Source organism: Rattus norvegicus, chromosome 19 (assembly GCF_021556685.1).
Source record: "Rattus norvegicus strain SHRSP/BbbUtx chromosome 19, alternate assembly SHRSP_T2T, whole genome shotgun sequence".
Taxonomy (NCBI): domain Eukaryota; kingdom Metazoa; phylum Chordata; class Mammalia; order Rodentia; family Muridae; genus Rattus; species Rattus norvegicus.
In genome coordinates this window covers 68,708,146-68,725,098 of record NC_141552.1, presented here as the reverse complement: position 1 = coordinate 68,725,098, position 16,953 = coordinate 68,708,146, and the positions used below count along the sequence as shown (strand labels likewise).

Below are 16,953 nucleotides of genomic sequence, written 5' to 3'. Positions count from 1 at the left end.
AGACTTTGTCACTCCCAACCTGCATTTATAGAGTTAAGAAAACATAGAAAAGTTGCTGAAAGGAGACTGGGTAGCCATTGACTTTTCCATGTTGGATTACGTTGAATTTGGTTTAGATTTCTTGTCAGGAAGCAGAGCCCACTACATAGTAGCCCAGGCTGGCCTGAGACTCCCCATCTTCTCCATAGCCTCTTACGTAGCCCAGGCTGGCCTGAAACCCTCCATCTTCTCCATAGCCTCATACACGCTAGAGTCCTAGCCACGCTGTGGTGCACTTTATAATCCGAGCACTATGGGCCTGAAGAGATAGACAGCCAGGGAGCTGGATCACGTGCTGCTCTTACAAGACCCTTGAGGTTAGCTTCCAGCACCCACATTTGGTGCTCATAGCTGCCTCTCACTCTGTGTCCTGGGAATCCAATGCCCTCTTCCATGGACCCCTGATGTCTGCGTGCACATGCTACTTACATATGCATGTGCATGTACACCAATAAATAATAAGTCTTTTAAATAAAACTGGGACTCTTTTTAAGGGCAGCTTAATTCGATTCCATAGTCCTATAGTTAAGGATACAGGATTTGCCTGAGGCTCTGACATCACATTTGATTTGTGGTGTGGAAAATTACCTCTATCTTCTTTCATAAATTGGCTCTTAGAGCCTGTCAGGAAGGAAAGGAACTATATGAGCAGTTATGTGCATGTGCACACATCTATGTGATTTTTTTACCATGCAGTGGTCCTCTGTGCAAGTTCCACACAGCAAAACTAGCTAATTATAAGGAAAACTGTGGGAGGTGCTTCTTCGTTCATAGATAGATAGGTGGATGGATAGACAGACAGACAGACAGACAGACAGATGCATAGGTAGATAGAAATTGTCTTAGAGTATCAGTAACAAAATAATTTGACTGAGAACCCATCTGCTTCTGCCCGCAGCCTGAGGGGCCTTCAGGTTAATGGGCACTTCAGGCCGTCCTCTGGTCAGCGATGCCTGGTGACACTCATCACTGCTGAGGTGACTGAAATCTTCTGTGGGGATGGTGTTTGTGTACATCAAAAGCCAGGCCTGTTTTGAAGTCCTTTCTGATCCAGCCTCAAGGACAGTCCAGCTGCCTGCCCCCACCCTGCTCCCAGTTGAAAGAAACCAGGGCCACTTTTGCTTTCTTGATGGAGTTGGTGAGGGAGGAGGGGAGCTTGTTAAGGGATCTCCTGTGGGGGCCAGGACCCTTGAGTAAATTCATGCACTTCAGAACTGGAGCATCATGGGATGACTCTTCAAATGGAAATGAGCTGAGGAATGGGCTCCTTCAGGCTACTGGGCAGAAAAAGCTGCCACTGATTAAGGTCTTTCTGATAGAAATTACTAGGTAGGTGCAAGGCTTGCCAGGAAGCATGAGGCCCTGAGTTTGGATCCCGAGACCCACATGAGACCAACCCTGGGAGTGTGTAAGCCCAGTGTTCTATGGCAAGATGGGAGGTAGAGCCAGGAAACCCACGGAGTTCATGGGCCTGCTAGTCTGGTGTGCAGTAGTGAACAGGAGACCCCGTCAAGGTAGAAGGTGAGAATAAACACCCAGAATTGTCCTGTGACTTCATGGGCACTGTGGCACACATGTACCTACCCACCCACATTTACATACACAATGTTGTTAGGTTTTTGGTTTTGGTTTTCTTGAAAGATCTTTTTCTGTTTTCCAAGGATGAGGCCCCACCGCTAACCCTCACATTCTGTCAGTGACATTTTAGGGACAAGGCATCCTTCGAATGCCGCTGTCTATGAGAAGTGATGACTCTCCGGAATCATGCATGACTTGCCACACACTGCTAGCGAGTTTAGTAAATATGTCCAATAAAAATGGAAATGAAACACCAGGCTGTACATCTGGCTCCTGTGATTCTCTGTGCTTTGTTGACAAGGGTCCACATTTCCATGTGACACAGGACAGCAGAGATTTCCAAGGGTTATCTGGAGCCAAAATGATTGCTCCCACAGAATTCTATAAAATTAAAGCCCAGTGCACCAAGCCTTTGTCTGTTGCCTGTCTGCCTGACTCCCTGAAGTACAGGGAGAAGGGGGGATGGGAAATGAGAAATAGGAAGAAAATTCTGTTTTAACAGCTTGATTGTGTGTGTGTGTGTGTGTGTGTGTGTGTGTGTGTGTGTGTGACAGAGGGGGGAGAGAGGGGGGGTGGGGAGGGGGGAGAGAGATCTGGACTCAAGTGAGATTTTAGATTACAATTCTAATTTGTTTGTATAGATAATAAAATGGGTGTTGTGTCTGTTCTTGTCTTACCAACCCTTTAATGACTGTTGGTGTGAAACATAGAAACCGTTCAGGACTTGAGGCTCTAGCAGCCACCAAGCCACCTGGCACACCCTCTCAGTCCTGGTGTGCCTGCCAGTTGACTGATATACCTGTGCTCTCAGTGTGAGCCTAGAGTCCCAGAGCCTTTGCTGGATTGCGTGTTTTCATCATCTGCTCTTCTCTCTGCTGTCCATTTGTTTATTCGGTAATTCACCTGTGCAGTTGTTGGTTGGTCCAATTCATTCAGTCATAATTCCCAACAAATCAGTGCCAAGAATGGCTGATCCCTTGCATTGTTGACAAGACAGCCTCCTCTTCACCCTGATGGGTCCCCTTTAGTCTGCCCAGTGTTCTTACACAGTTCTTCTTGTGCACGCAGTGACTATTTAAAACAGAGACTTGCGCACCCTTTTACCTGATAACAAAGATTGTGCAGGCCTTTGTAAGATACTGTCACCCTCCTGTTGGCCAGCTCCAGCTTACATTTTACACATGGTGCTGTTACTGTTTGATAACAGGAAGGCAGGGGCAACATGGTGGCTATACCATGCCAGCCAGGTTACCAATGGCCTAGATGGTGGACAGCCAGGTGCTCCCTTCTTAGATGGTAGCCCTTTGTTATCTGTGGCTACCAGGAACCTTCTCCATGTAACATAGCAAGTGTTACAACGCAGTAAACATTTTTTTTCTGGAGTTTTCTGAGAAAACTCTGAGAGATGGTGACTTCTTGGTCCATCACAACCTCACATGACACATGGAATATGTGACGTGTGCTGTACTAGGTGAGGCATGGGTTCCCGGGAGCACCTGTGAAACTTGTTGAGGAGCACTTGCAAACAGTCAGCCAGGTGGTGCTTGTACCTGAGCTAGGGTGTGCTCACCATCAAGTAACTGAGCACAGGCCATGGCTACTGTGACTCAACCCAGTTGTTCAGTTCACATTTATGTGTGTATACTTGTGTGCACATGATGTAGCCGTGCATGCTAGAGTGCATGCAGAGGTCTGGGATGACTCATAGAGCTGGTTTTGAAACCTTTACATGGCTTTCAGGGCTCAAACTCAGACCTCCAAGCTTGCACAGTAGGCATCTTTACCTGCCAAGCCATCTCTCCAACCTCCAGAATAGTGTGCGTGTGTGTGTGTGTGTGTGTGTGTGTGTGTGTGTGTGTGTGTGTGTGTGTGTGTGTAAATTAAAATCCAGAATTCTATAAACTTAGAAATACTCATGCCCCTGGGTTCGGTCCCCAGCTCCAGGGGTCGGGGGTAGAACTTTATAAGCCTTTGCGTTTTCCTCCATTTTGTAGAAACTGAAAGTGAGGTTGCCCGTCTGTGAAGTACTGTACTCTATTCCAAGGTAGTTCTGTCTTCTTTGTGCTTCTTGCTTGCTGCCCAGTGCAGGCTTCCTTCAGAAGACTTCTGTACACAGCCCTGCTGGCATGTCAAGAGTCTGTGTGTTTTGTATGATCCAGACTAGACTGTGCTCTCTGCTGCCACAATATTTTCAGAGTCTAAAGTCATTGTCAACATCACATACTGGCAGGGTAGGATTTTAGGCCCAAGTCCAAACTCATTCTTCATGGGGAAGTTTGATGGGTGTTGAGTGTCTGACTGGCAGTGGGAGAGACTCTAGGATGGTCCAGGATGGCCATCTTGAGGAAGCTGTGGATAATGGGGCCCTACTTCTGATCCAAGCAAGAGTCCAGCTTGGCCAGTGGTGACTGTTTCAAGTGCTTAAATTATGGAGGCCAACAGAGACTATGCTAGGAAGGAGGGGTGCTACAGGAAGGCCTGTGCAGGTGATACTGTTGATACTGTCACGGGGCCTTCCTGAACCTGACAACATGCACAGTGAGTGTGGTTTTCTGTCACCCATGACTGGCAGTTGACATAACCTCTTTGTTAGATATGGTTCAAAGCCAGGAAGTGGGGTTCACTATAGAGCCAAACAGTCTTCTATAGGATGATGCTAACCTTGTCGATTCAACAGAGTGTGAAGTTACCTGGGAGACAAACCTGGACACGTCTGTGGGTTGCTTTGTTCAGGTATTTTGTCAACAGTGAGGAAAAACAAGTGGTAGAGATGGGGGCCCAGTATTAGGGAGCAGGGGGAGCCTTGGATGTCAGTCAACAGGCACTCCTGTACAGGCTGAAACTATCCCAAAAGTCCTCGTGTGAGTTCAGAGGTCAGTATTGCTTTTCAGATACAGCACAAAATAAAAGGTGCTTCTGAAGCCTCCTGCAAACCCCACTCTATCCAGTGCATCGTTGGTGACCCTGGCCTGCAACACATTTGCTCTCAGGCTGCGTGGTGAAGAGATTACAGTCAGAGAAGTCACTGGAGAGAGGGGAAATGCTAAAATCAACTTTATTTTTAACCCAGAGGCTAGATTTCTCTTGATCTCTACCTAGGCTGGGAACTGAATTCTGAAGTGGATGTTGTGGAGCAAAGAGGAAATTGCTGTTGATAAGCTAGGGATCACATCCACAGCTTAAGCCAACATGTGTTAGCATCTCATTGGCAAGAAAGCTCACAGTGTGCCTAATGCTGTCAGTGCATCTGCACATTGACCTGGTTCTCTGTGTAGAAAAGAAGCCACTATGTCCCGATGCTGTCTGAGTGTGTGTGCCTTCTTTGTTTGACAGGTTTTACTTACATACAAGAGTGGTAGAGCCTCCCCCACCTCCCTTAACAAATGTCATTTTCTGAGAGGTCGTTTTGACCTAGTTGGGTCTCTTCTGGCCCTACAGTAGTCTGAGTGGTTATCCAGAAAACCCAGGATGTCCCTGAAGTGGGTTGTGAGAGCCACATAGGCTCTGCTTTCTTGTCTTTGTGGCAGAATACCTGATCATTGTAGCTTAAGGGAGGAGGGGTTGTCCTGTCTCATGATCTGAGGAGATAGAGCAGAAGCACTCTAGGACTCCTCACATCTCAGAGTAGAAGCAGAGTCAGACAAGAAGTGGAGCCTGGGCCATCAACCTCAAGGCCTGTCTGTCTGCCAAAGATCCACTTCCTCATTAGGCCTCACCTCCCAAAACAGCACCACCACCTGGAGACCATGTGTTCAAACACACAAACTTGTGGAGATAATTCACATCCAAACCAAGCAGAGATAGTGAAGTCAAGGCTCAGGCAGGTCCACCTCTGCAAGGGGGTCTCTGAGGGCTACCCTGCAGTTCTTCTGTATGTGCATTCTCTGACAATTTTCTGAGACCTGTGGAGCAGAGCTAAGGTTGAGCAGGTCTGGTATCGTCCATTACAGTCTGTGAAGTTTGTCATATTAGCCACAGGAATCTGCTTTTTAGAGTTAGTGCTGTGAAACTGTCCCTTAATAGCAGTTACATGAGTGTGCATGTGTGTGTTCATATGTGTGCAAGTAAACATGTAAATGTGGATGCATGTGTGTGTAGAAACCAGAGGTCCATGTCAGATCTCTCCCTCAGGGCTCTTTGCCCTGTTTTTTGAGACATCGTCTCTCAGGGAACTGCAGTGATTTCTAGAGTAGCTGGTCAGTCAGCCCCGGGGCTGCAGGTCTTCACCTCCCCAGCATTGAGACCACAAACACACTCTACCTCTGGCATTCTGGGTAACATAAGGAATTGAACTTGGCTCCTATGCTTGTGCAGTGTGAGCACCTCAGTGACTGAGCTTCACTTGTAGCCTGAAAGAATAGCTAACGCTTGTGGCAGAAGGCTGCACGTTTGTTTCTTTGTTTATATATTTATTTAATTTATTTGCCTGCCTTTGAAAAGCCTCTTGCATAGGTCTTTCTTTGAGATACTTGGAAAGACAGTTCTGCTCTGTTCCTTACTCTCCCTTATGCATGACATTCCCCTCAAACACGAGGTGTGTGTACACCTATATGTCCGTTCTTTCTTCCAGGATTCAAGTTAAGTTGTGGTGTGCTGTTGACAGCTAGAGTCCATAAGTGTGAATTAAGTAGACCACCCCATTCTCGGCCATCTGCCTTCCCTTTGCAAGTGCAGGCCTCAGAAGTGTGGGCAGAGCCATAGAGACACACAGCCTGGGCTCCCCTGCACCAGGTGACCACTCATGGGAAGTGACAGCAGACACAGGTGTAGCCTTACTGTAAAGTCCCATTTTGTGATTTCCACCGAGGTCATTGGCCATGTGGACGAATCTGCAGTCCCTGCAGGAGTTGAATCTAATTACATAGCAAAATATTCATAAACTAAAGTCCTTTGGTAAATGTTTCCTCAGATTCCATTCAGAATAAAACAACACAATCCAGGGCAAATCTGAACTTCAATATTGACTCATATCAGAAAAATCCAGAGAAATATAAGCTAGCATGTAAAGTAAGCTTGGCTCTGGGGGAGGTGGATGGAGTTAGATGGTGGGGAACAGGTGTGTGGTGGTTAGAGCCTCCTTGGAAGACATCTTAGGTCTATGTCACGGTGGGCTTTCTCCGGATTGCTTCCCCAAGGGCAGCACCATCACCTACTCAGGGTTGTGAGATGCAAGCCAGGCTGTTCTTGACGCTTCTCTCTTCAACCCTAGCTTCAAGGTTGGAGCAATTAGAAATTATCTTCAGCCAGGGTTTTTTTTTTTTTTTTCCTTTTTTTTTTTTTCTTTTTTGGTTCTTTTTTTCGGAGCTGGGGACCGAACCCAGGGCCTTGCCCTTCCTAGGTAAGTGCTCTACCACTGAGCTAAAACCCCAGCCCCTCAGCCAGGGTTTTAATCAGAAGCCTCCCAGCATGACTGCAGAGAGCAGAGCTCTGGCCAGCCCTCTACCCAGGTATCCTGCCAAACCCAGGCCCGGTCTCTGACCCTGGATCTAAATTCCACAGGGCACGTTGTAAATATAGGTGGCTCTTCATCCATCCATGCTTTGTGCCCTATGGGCCTTCAGATCCAGTTTTCATATCTTCTGATTCTGATATTTTGGCCTTTTGGTAGTGCTTCTTCTTAATCTACTACCTTACCCACCCTCACTTCTTTTTGGTGAAAGATGGGTGTTTTGGAATCACCTTGAATTTTCTCATGTCTCTAAGTTCTTTGGAAGAGTACCTCAGTTTACCTTTCTACTGCCAGGCTAGAGACTTTAAAACCTACTTATAATGTCTGTCAGTATCTGAGCCTTGGCTGCTGGGGAGCTTCTCTATAAGGGCTGGAACAGACATCTGTTTTCTTTCTGGTGGGAGTGATCCCTGTTCAGTCTTTGGGGACAGGCTGGATTTACATTAAGTGCTGTGAGGCTAAGTCTCATCTTTCCTCATTTCAGAGCCTGCTCTCTAGGACCCTCTGGTTGTTACCTGCCCGTTGTACCTCAGGGCCTAGGTCTGACTTCTCATGGACCCTGCTTTCTAAGCAGCCCCCGTCGTAAGCCTCTGCATTCACTGTCAGTGGGTCATCCTGGTGTCTCTTCCCTGAGCCTCTGTGGGCTGTGCAGAGCATGGCAGTTTTCCCTCTGTGAGCTGGGGTGATACTGAGCTCCTGCTGTCCTCTGCAGTGCTTTTGAAAGGGACAGGCAAACTTTCCTCCAGCATCTGCTAATGGGTGATGTTCTTGGAGCAGCTCTTTCAAAAGCTGGCTAGAAGACAATTTTCACCTTGAGTGTCCAGAGGGCCACTGCCTTCAGAAGCTGACTGCTGAGCCAGCATGGCCAGTTGGGTGATTGACACTGATGCCTGGGCCCTGGTGAACAATGTCTTGTGTCTGTGTCTAACTCTGTGGACAACATTTATAGCACCTGGGTCTGGCCATGACCCTGCCAATTAATACTGAGCAGGTTTGCAGCATCTCTGAGCTTTGATATCCCGTGACAGTAGGCAGAACTTGTAGGGATACAGAAGGGCTTTGAAAACAACTAACAATAACCCATGGCATCCAAAGAGCTGTGGTCCCTCCCACTGTGCAGCACTTCCCACCCCAACCAGCCTATGGTATGTTGGCAGACAGGAGAAAGCCACAATTGGATCTTTTAGAATCCCAGTCTGGCTGTGGGCCAGACAGCAGCTGAACAGTTTCGAGCATCTAGGGAAGGAAGCCTCTTAGGGTAGCTGTAAGGTGCCATCCAGTTTGGTCCCAGTAAGCACAGGGCCACTTGTAGGAGAATCCCCTCAACTATGAGCAGGCCTTGCCTGGGTCCTCCAAAAAGCTGTAGTCTCACCGCCTCTTCTTGGTTCCACAGGGGCTGTTCAGAGCTCTGCCGGATCCCCATGGTGGAGTACAAGCTGGACAGCGAGGGCACGCCCTGTGAGTACAAGACACCTTTTAGGAGGAACACCACATGGCACCGAGTGCCCACCCCTGCCCTACAGCCAGTTTCCAGAGCCTCGCCTGTGCCTGGCACACCAGACCGACTCCAGTGCCAGCCGCTGCTGCAGCAGGCCCAGGCTGCCATCCCACGAAGTACATCCTTTGACAGGAAGCTGCCCGATGGCACCAGGTAACACCACAGCTTCCTTAGGTACTAACCAAGCCTGGCTGGTTATGGGATAGCTCGTTGTGGGTTTTGGCAAGCAGAGGGATGGGCTAGCCTCAGGCACACAGTGGTGCTCAGAATCCAACCAGCTTAAATGCAGTAACACGAGAAGCTGATGAGAGCTCAGGACACTTGCATAGGTTATGTTTGAGAGCACAACAGTTTATTCTGTGTGTAATCCCTATCTAAAGATTCATGGAACCTACACCACAGAGATGTGTGCCTTCACTCTGGGCAGCTGACCCCTGAGCACTCTGATCTAGTAGACCTGTCAGGACACACCAGAACCAGGGTCTTGCTTGCCTGTTGGGCTGTGTCCCCTGGTCCTCTCTGATGTACTTCCCTCATCTGGAAGAGAAGGATAGACCCCGGCAACCTCCTAATTGACTGCCCAGATCAGCATCACTGAAGGGCTTAGAACCAGGCACTCCACACTGTAAGCCTATACAAATATTTACCAGAGTTAGCAGAATGTGTAGCCCTTCTCGCCTCTTCTAGTTTATACTCCCAGGGGGTGCAGGAATGTTTTAACATTAATCAAGCCCTCTGGGCTCCAAGCCTCCATACTTAAAGATCATAAAACACAGCCTTCCTGTGCTCCAGGCACACACCTGGGGCAAGAGTCAGCAGAGCCCCCCTTAATTATCAAGAGTCTAGAGAATTGCAGAGGAGACCAGAGTGCCCCAGAGCCTGAGGGATGCTGGCGAGTATTGTTTCTATCAGTGACATCTCATAAGTACTCGGAAAAGGGTCTGTAGAATTTACAGTAGGTGGCCATACGAAAGTCAGTGCTGTGCCACATTACAGCTTTGCTCCTGCTGACTTGTGCACTGGCCCCAGTTGTGGCCTGCACTAGGCTCTGTGTAACAGGTACGAGGGCTGCTCTCCTGACTGTACGCCCCTGCCATGGGCCTGGTTTTCTGTCCTCTGGAGTCATCATTGCACCTTCGTCTTTAGGCAGCAAATGTCCACTTACCCTCTTCTCCTTCCTGTCATGGGTTTCTGTCAGAAATCCCAGAAGTCTTGGGGCTTCACCAATTCTCATTACCTATCCATCATTGGTTCCATTCACCTTGTGATGTGAATGGACATAGAGCATTTGTTTGTAAACAGCTCAAGTCGGATGGGTGGGCTGGACAGGACTGCAGCATCTGTAACCCTGCTGCTGCTGATCTTCTCTTCCAGAAGTTCTCCCAGCAACCAGTCATCGTCCAGCGACCCGGGACCTGGTGGGAGCGGACCCTGGAGACCACAAGTGGGCTATGATGGGTATGGCTCCGTCCCATCTCTGTCTCCCTGGGGAGCCTGTGTCTGTACCTGGGACTCACTCAAGTGTTCCTGTGTGTGAGCTGCATGCAAGCCGCCTGTAACAAGCATTGTTAGCAAGTGCAGTCTTCTGAGTGAATCAGAGGCTCACCCTGTAGCCTATGCTGACCTCTACCTCATGACAATCCACCTGTGTCAGCCTCTCAAGTGCTGGGATGGCAGGTGTGTGCTACCAGGCCCTGCTAGGAAACTCCATTTTTGTCACAGTGTTCCCTGGTCCTCCCTGTTTTTTTTGTGACATGGAATGGACTTATGAACACAAGAGAGAAGATCTGAGATTTTGTGGACAGGAACTCTCAGAAAGTTCCCCTGACTCAACCTGCTAATAGGAGACAGTTCCCGAGAGCCAGAGAATGAGATTACCATGGAAGCTTCTCCACTTCATGTTGGAGAAGCGACATAGTAGCTCCCTTGGCCAGAGAGGCCTCCTTGACAGGAGCCTTAGTGGTTTGTATCATACCACAGGAGTCAGCAGTGTGGGCACAACTGGAGACCCTTGTAGATATATACACTCACACACACTCACGCACACGCACACACTCATGCTGACCATATGTGGGACTCCTGAGGTACCGTGTAGCACAGCACTCAAGTTCTAGATGTGTATTGTGGTGACTCCAGCCATCCATGGTGGTCAGCAGCTGGGCCCTTGAGTGAACAGAACACAGTCATCCGTGGAGGCCTCGGCTGGCGTGGACAGAACATGCCTGTCCATGGAAGACCCTGGCGACCATGGCACTGTTTTCTGGTGCAGAGCAGAACTCGAGTCCAAGCATTCTGTTGTCCAATGTGGGCTTGGAAGTGGACACCAAGCTTTTCCCCTCAGATGTTTAGACAGAGGTCTTCACAGCTAAATATCAAATACCTTTTCTAAATGTAGCTGTGGTTAAATGAGAGTGGTGCTCTGATTTGTTTTTATATAAATGTAAAACTTGTGTAGGTTCAGATCCACAGCATGGATTCAGCCCATAAGAATTGTGTTGCAATACAAACACATTCTTCACTTCCTTTATTTCTAAGATTATGTCTTCCTTTTTCCTGTTTCCATAATGGGCAGACTCTAGACTTAGTCAGGTTTTCTTTTCTTTAATAACATTAGTATTCCCATGTGTCCATGCTTTAGTCAAAAATAAGGTGATCACTGTGCTCCCCCAGAGCTGGACGACCTGCACTTGATGCTGGCAGTGTGTGTGTCTGTTGAAGCCAGCTGTGTGTCAGCCCTGGTGAAACAGCATCCTCTGCTCTGGAGAGATCAGCCTGGATACTGTGTTTCCACTGGCCAGGGATGACACACACCCTGGAATGGTGGTAGCCTCCGTAGGAAACCTCAGCCATCTTGTTCTGACCCCTGATCTGTCTGCTGGCTGTTGGTGTCAGATAAGAATAACTGGACTCGGGGCTGGAGAGATGGCTCAGTGGTTAAGAGTGCTGACTGCTCTTCCAGAAGTCCTGAGTTCAAATCCCAGCACCCACATGGTGGTTCACAACCATCTGTAATTGGACCTGATTCTCTCTTCTGATGTATCTGAAGACAACCACAGTGTACTCACATACATGAAATAAATAAATCTTAAAAAAAAAAAAAGAATAACTGGACTCCTTTGCAGGTGTCCGTCCCCTCTCCTGCTGGAGCCCCAGGGCCCAGGCTCTGTGGAGTGTGATGGATCCGGGGATCATGAGGACCTCATGGAGGGAGGCAGGCTTCCAGGTAATGCAACCCTGGTGACCCAGCCTCCAGGGTGTCCCTTGACCCATACTTTTTCCCTGTCCCCACTCACTCACTTGACAATCATAGTTGATGCATTTCCCTGTGAGTTAGATGAGAGGGCTTGGCTGATTCTCCCAGCATAAGAGGCAGTGCCTGCGGCTTGGTTCTGGTGTGACTGAGTGGCTCTGGGGTAGCTATGGTTATAGATAACTGGTTATAGTATGGCTTTAGATAACTGATTATAGCATGGTTATAGATAACTGGTTATAGTATGGCTTTAGATAACTGGTTATAGTATGGTTATAGATAACTGGTTATAGTATGGTTATAGATAACTGGTTATAGTATGGCTTTAGATAACTGGTTATAGTATGGTTATAGATAACTGGTTATAGTATGGCTTTAGATAACTGGTTATAGTATGGCTTTAGATAACTGGTTATAGTATGGTTATAGATAACTGGTTATAGTATGGTTATAGATAACTGGTTATAGTATGGCTTTAGATAACTGGTTATAACGCCTGGAGAAACCAGTCCCTCTGTGGAAGCTCTGCTGCCTCCTGTGTACTCACTGGTAACCTGGGAAGTTGTAGTAAAGTCACCCTGCTTGATTGCTCCAAACAGTCAGAACCCTGTTTTTCTCCCTCTCACTAACACTGGAAATTGTGGGTTCAACTCTGTTTGTGTCACAGAAACCAAATGGCATGGCCCACCTTCCAAAGTCCTGAGCTCCTATAAGGAAAGAGCGCTGCAGAAAGACGGAAGCTGCAAAGATTCCCCCAATAAGCTGTCTCACGTGAGTCCTTTGTGTGTGGTCGATCGCACCTTTAGTAGGATTGATGTATGTCAGCATATAGAGGGGTGTACAGCACACCTGTCCACAGTGCTCAAGAACATAGGATGCATCTCAGTACACAGTAGGACTACATACAGTGTTTCCGTGCTTGGGAGTGTAGAGTATAGCCCAGCACACAGTAGGTCAATACCTGTGACTGGGATTGAGTGCATGTTGTTTTCCACACAGGACACTATTTTAAAAAAAAAGGATAAAAAAGGGAAGGAAATGGGAAAGGTTTTATTTTTTAATTTTCTCAGTTCATGAAGGACTCAGAAAGGCTGTACAGCAGATTCCTGGTAAAGCCAACAGGCACATCAGCCCTCCCAACCTTGGTGTCCAGGGTGATAGTGATGAGATCCTCCCCCAGGTTTAGCTGGTCAACCACTTAGCTACTTAATGGGACAGTGCGATAGTGGAAACTGAAACAGGCGTCTCGTCAGAGGGGCTGCAGCGAGGTCCCTCTGCTGACATCACTGAGATGTCCGTAACCGTAGCAGCCAAACGGCCTGCTAACAATCCACTGACAGCACTCCCCACATACTGACTTCTCTACCCCATGGAGTCTCCCAAGAGGCGAGTCTGGTAGGAGAAACAGCTTCAGTGAGACCCCGAACAAAGGAGCTGCAGTTGTGAGGTAGGAAAATGTGCGAGGGGAAAGAAACCAACTCCTGGGTAATACTCTCCCCTCCCCTCAGCACATCCGCACTGAGCTTTGCAGTTTCTGTAACCGTGCACAGCAGTTCTTCCTGCAGCCACGCCCTGACCTGGCCTGAGTCACTGCCCAGGTCAAGAGTAGATAGAGGATGACGTGTGGAGAGACCAGGTTGAAACCAGAGAAGCCAGGATCTGCATAAGGGTCCAGTGGTGTGAAGGAAAAGAGAGGGATGTCCAAAACCCAGGAAATGGCCTGGGCAAGATGCATTGTCCTGGCTCCAAGGCCCTGTCCTGCTGGTTCCTGGACTGTGATGGGCTGAGTCAGTCTGAGCCCAGGGACAGAGGGGATCTCTTGAGTCACATGTGACATTGGTCTCCCCTAAAGTATGGCGCTTTTCAGACAGTGTAGTCTGGCTTCTTCCTTCTTGGGACTTGCTTTGGCTTTAGCTCCGAGGGCCTGCTTGTTTGCAGGGCGCTTCACAGATGCAGAGTCCTTCTCTGCACAGAAACCAAATGGCACTGTGCTCTCAGAAAGCATACAGGGGCTAACTGGACATTTTACCATTATGACTCAGACCTGGGTCTCCTTCACCAAACTTGGGGTGACATTGGAGCCTGTAAGAGAAATGCTGTACTGGCTGTAAATGGCAAGAGGTTTATAAATGTACATTTCTGATCTCCTCCTCTACCTGACTTTTGCATCTTTCTGTCTGTATAATCCTTCTCAGTAGCATCTGTGTGTTATACACCCATGGTTGGCTCGCCCCTGTCAGTGATGGAGGAAACAGGAGGCAGGACCTCTGCATGAGACCAGGCTGGGTGGAGGAGACTGGGTAAAGTGCCTGATATGTGATCTTAAGAGCCAGAGTTCAATCCCCAGAACCCTCTGAAAACCAGCTGTGGGTGTACATGTGTAACCAGCTGTGGGTGTACATGTGTAATCAGCTGTGGGTGTACATGTGTAACCCCAGCACTGGGGAGGCAGAAGCAGGCAGATCCCTGGGACTTAGCAGCTGATCTGGGAAAAGTCAGAGATCCTCACTCCAAAAGGAAATAGACTGCTATCCAAAGGAACAAAGAGGACCTGACTGCAGGTGCAAACACATGCACACACACGTGTATACACACAGACACACACACTCACATACATGCATACACACACATACACACACACACACACATACACACACACACACACAGGACTAAGTTGTTAAGGAGAAGAGCCATTTCTATTTTGATCGCTGGCTTGGGGCACACGTAGAATTCAGCCCAAGCCTTGGCCTACTGTTTGGGGAGGGCAGTATCTGGGGGTTTACCCACGGCCATCTTCTGTCCTCTTCTCCAGATCGGGGATAAGAGCTGCTCTAGCCACTCCAGCAGCAACACTCTCTCTAGTAACACCTCCAGCAACAGTGATGACAAGCACTTTGGGTCAGGGGACCTGATGGACCCCGAGCTGCTGGGATTGACCTACATAAAAGGCGCTTCCACTGACAGCGGCATCGACACCACACCGTGCATGCCAGCCACCATCCTGGGCCCAATGCATCTGACGGGCAGCAGGTCCCTGATCCACAGCCGGGCGGAACAGTGGGCAGATGCCGCCGATGTCTCAGGAGCTGATGAGGACCCTGCCAAGATGTATACCCTGCATGGCTATGCCTCTGCCATCTCCAGCAGCGCTGCAGACGGTAGCATGGGTGACCTCAGTGAGGTCTCTTCTCACTCCAGGTGAGCCAGTATGTGCCAGGCTGCACCCGCCCTGCCCAGAGCAGTGTAGGCGGGGCCTGAGGCTGTCACTGCTGACTGCCCAGCCTTCTGACCTCACAGCAGTGCCATCTCCTGAACTCTGCTGTCAAGGCACGCGTGTTACTCTTGTCCTGTCGGTTTTCTTCTTTCTTTCAATTGGAGGGCAGTGTCGCTTGTCTCTTCCCTGCTCAACCTGTGACCCTGATATCTCTTGTTAGAGAGCTGTAAGCAGGTTAATCTTTAGTGTCTGTCAGCCATGTCCATCCTGCAGGCCACCTGTGTCCCAGGTTAACTGCGAATACTGTGCAACACACTTGTACATGATGCCATCTCACCATGCCTGTCAGAAACAGTTGTAGATCCTGGAGGAGGAAAGGCATAGCAGCAGGCTCCTTGTTGGGGACTCACCTCAGCCCCTTGTGTGAGCTCATGAACACCATCACACCATCCCTGCCCCTGAAGCCCAGTGGCAGGCCATGTCCAGCTGGGGTGTGGTCTGGGGTCTGAGCACGGATGTGTGTACATAGGAAACTGCCCTCAGAGAACAGAAGGCAGTTGGGGCCTTCTTGAGCTGGCGTGTATTACAGGCAGTTGTCATCCACCCAGTGTGGGTGCTGGGACCAAACTTGGGTCTTCTGGAAGAGCGGTAAACACTCCTAAATGTTGAACTGTCTTCCCAGCCCTCGACTGGGGAGTTTTAAGAAGACAGCTGATTAAGCCTGATAGTGCAGGCCTCTAGTCCTGTCTACTCAGAGGTTAACCAAGGCCTCCTGGGTATATTCCACTTAAAGGTCAGCTTGGACATGTCAGTGAGACCTGTCTCAAAATTAATTGACTTGTTTGTAAAGTAGCTCCAGTTTTTGGTGGATCCAACCTCCAGTGTTGGGGGTAAGGAAGGAGCTAAATATAAGGGAATTATATTCTAAATACAGATATATAATACGTGTCTGCATGGGTTTGTGATCCTGCTTGACAGACATCTGTATGCTGGTTTAAAGGCTGATAATCTCAGGTCTCTGCGTTCTCTTTGAAAGACTCAGAGAAGCAGCTCCTGTGTCAGTGTCTCAGTGGGATCTAATCAGGAGGTGTGGCTTCTACTCTCATTCACTTCCTGCCCCTGGTGCTGTTTCTCCAGGGCTCTGGGCCATTCTCCGGCTTCTCAGAGCTTCCAGCCAGAGCATGGCTGCACAAACCGTATGGGACAGTCCTTCGGGACCTAGAACCCTGATAGGCATGTCCCCAAGGGGTGGGGCCTGCAGGCCCCTAGTCTCTGGTCATAGCCTCTGCTCCTGAGGACCGGATGCCAGCGTTCTCCCTGGAGCCCTCCTCTGCCCTTTCTTGGACATTACTGAAGGACAGTGCTGGGTAACAACCAGTAAGGTAAAACTGCATCCTCGTAGGTCATAGAACCAAGGGGTAACATTCTGTGCCACCCTAACTCACGTAACCCAACCATCTTAAACTACCGAGGCTCTGCTTGGCCCAGCAGGCCAAGTGACATTGCCCAAAACCAGATTCCCTGTCTTTATTCCCCTTGTGGCTAAAACTTATTGTCACCTGTTGGCTGTGTTCATGGCTGTCCCCAGGTGAGAAGGGGTTCTTCTCTAGTGTCTACAGAACAGAAGGCACGAGTCTCACTTGAGAGGTCCCAGTTAGGAAAGAAGGGTTTATTTTGGCTGGTGGCTTGAGGGTACAGTCTGTCATTGTGGGGAAGACGTGGAGGCAGAAGAACAAAGTCACACAGCATGTGCAGTCAGGAAGCAGAGACGAGGCTAGTGCTCGGTCCTCTGTCTCCCTTTATCCAGTCCGGGACTCAGTGTGCAGGATGACACTGGCCACATTTAGGGTGGGTTTTCAACATTTCTCAGACAGGCACACCTGTCACCTCAGGAATCAGAGTCAAGTTGACAAAACTGAACATCC

The 16,953-nt window shown here is 48.9% G+C and overlaps 1 protein-coding gene across 4 annotated transcripts in view; it reads left to right on the top strand.

The window, feature by feature from the left end:
* Nucleotides 1-16,953, top strand: part of Sipa1l2 (signal-induced proliferation-associated 1 like 2) — a 155,971-nt gene that overhangs the window by 112,112 nt on the left and 26,906 nt on the right. For all 4 annotated transcript variants that reach the window (XM_087594953.1, XM_087594952.1, NM_001434585.1 and 1 more), the window contains 5 exon segments: nucleotides 8,460-8,717; nucleotides 9,939-10,022; nucleotides 11,687-11,787; nucleotides 12,482-12,585; nucleotides 14,627-15,012. In XM_087594953.1, coding sequence (XP_087451079.1) covers nucleotides 8,460-8,717; nucleotides 9,939-10,022; nucleotides 11,687-11,787; nucleotides 12,482-12,585; nucleotides 14,627-15,012 — 933 coding nt within the window.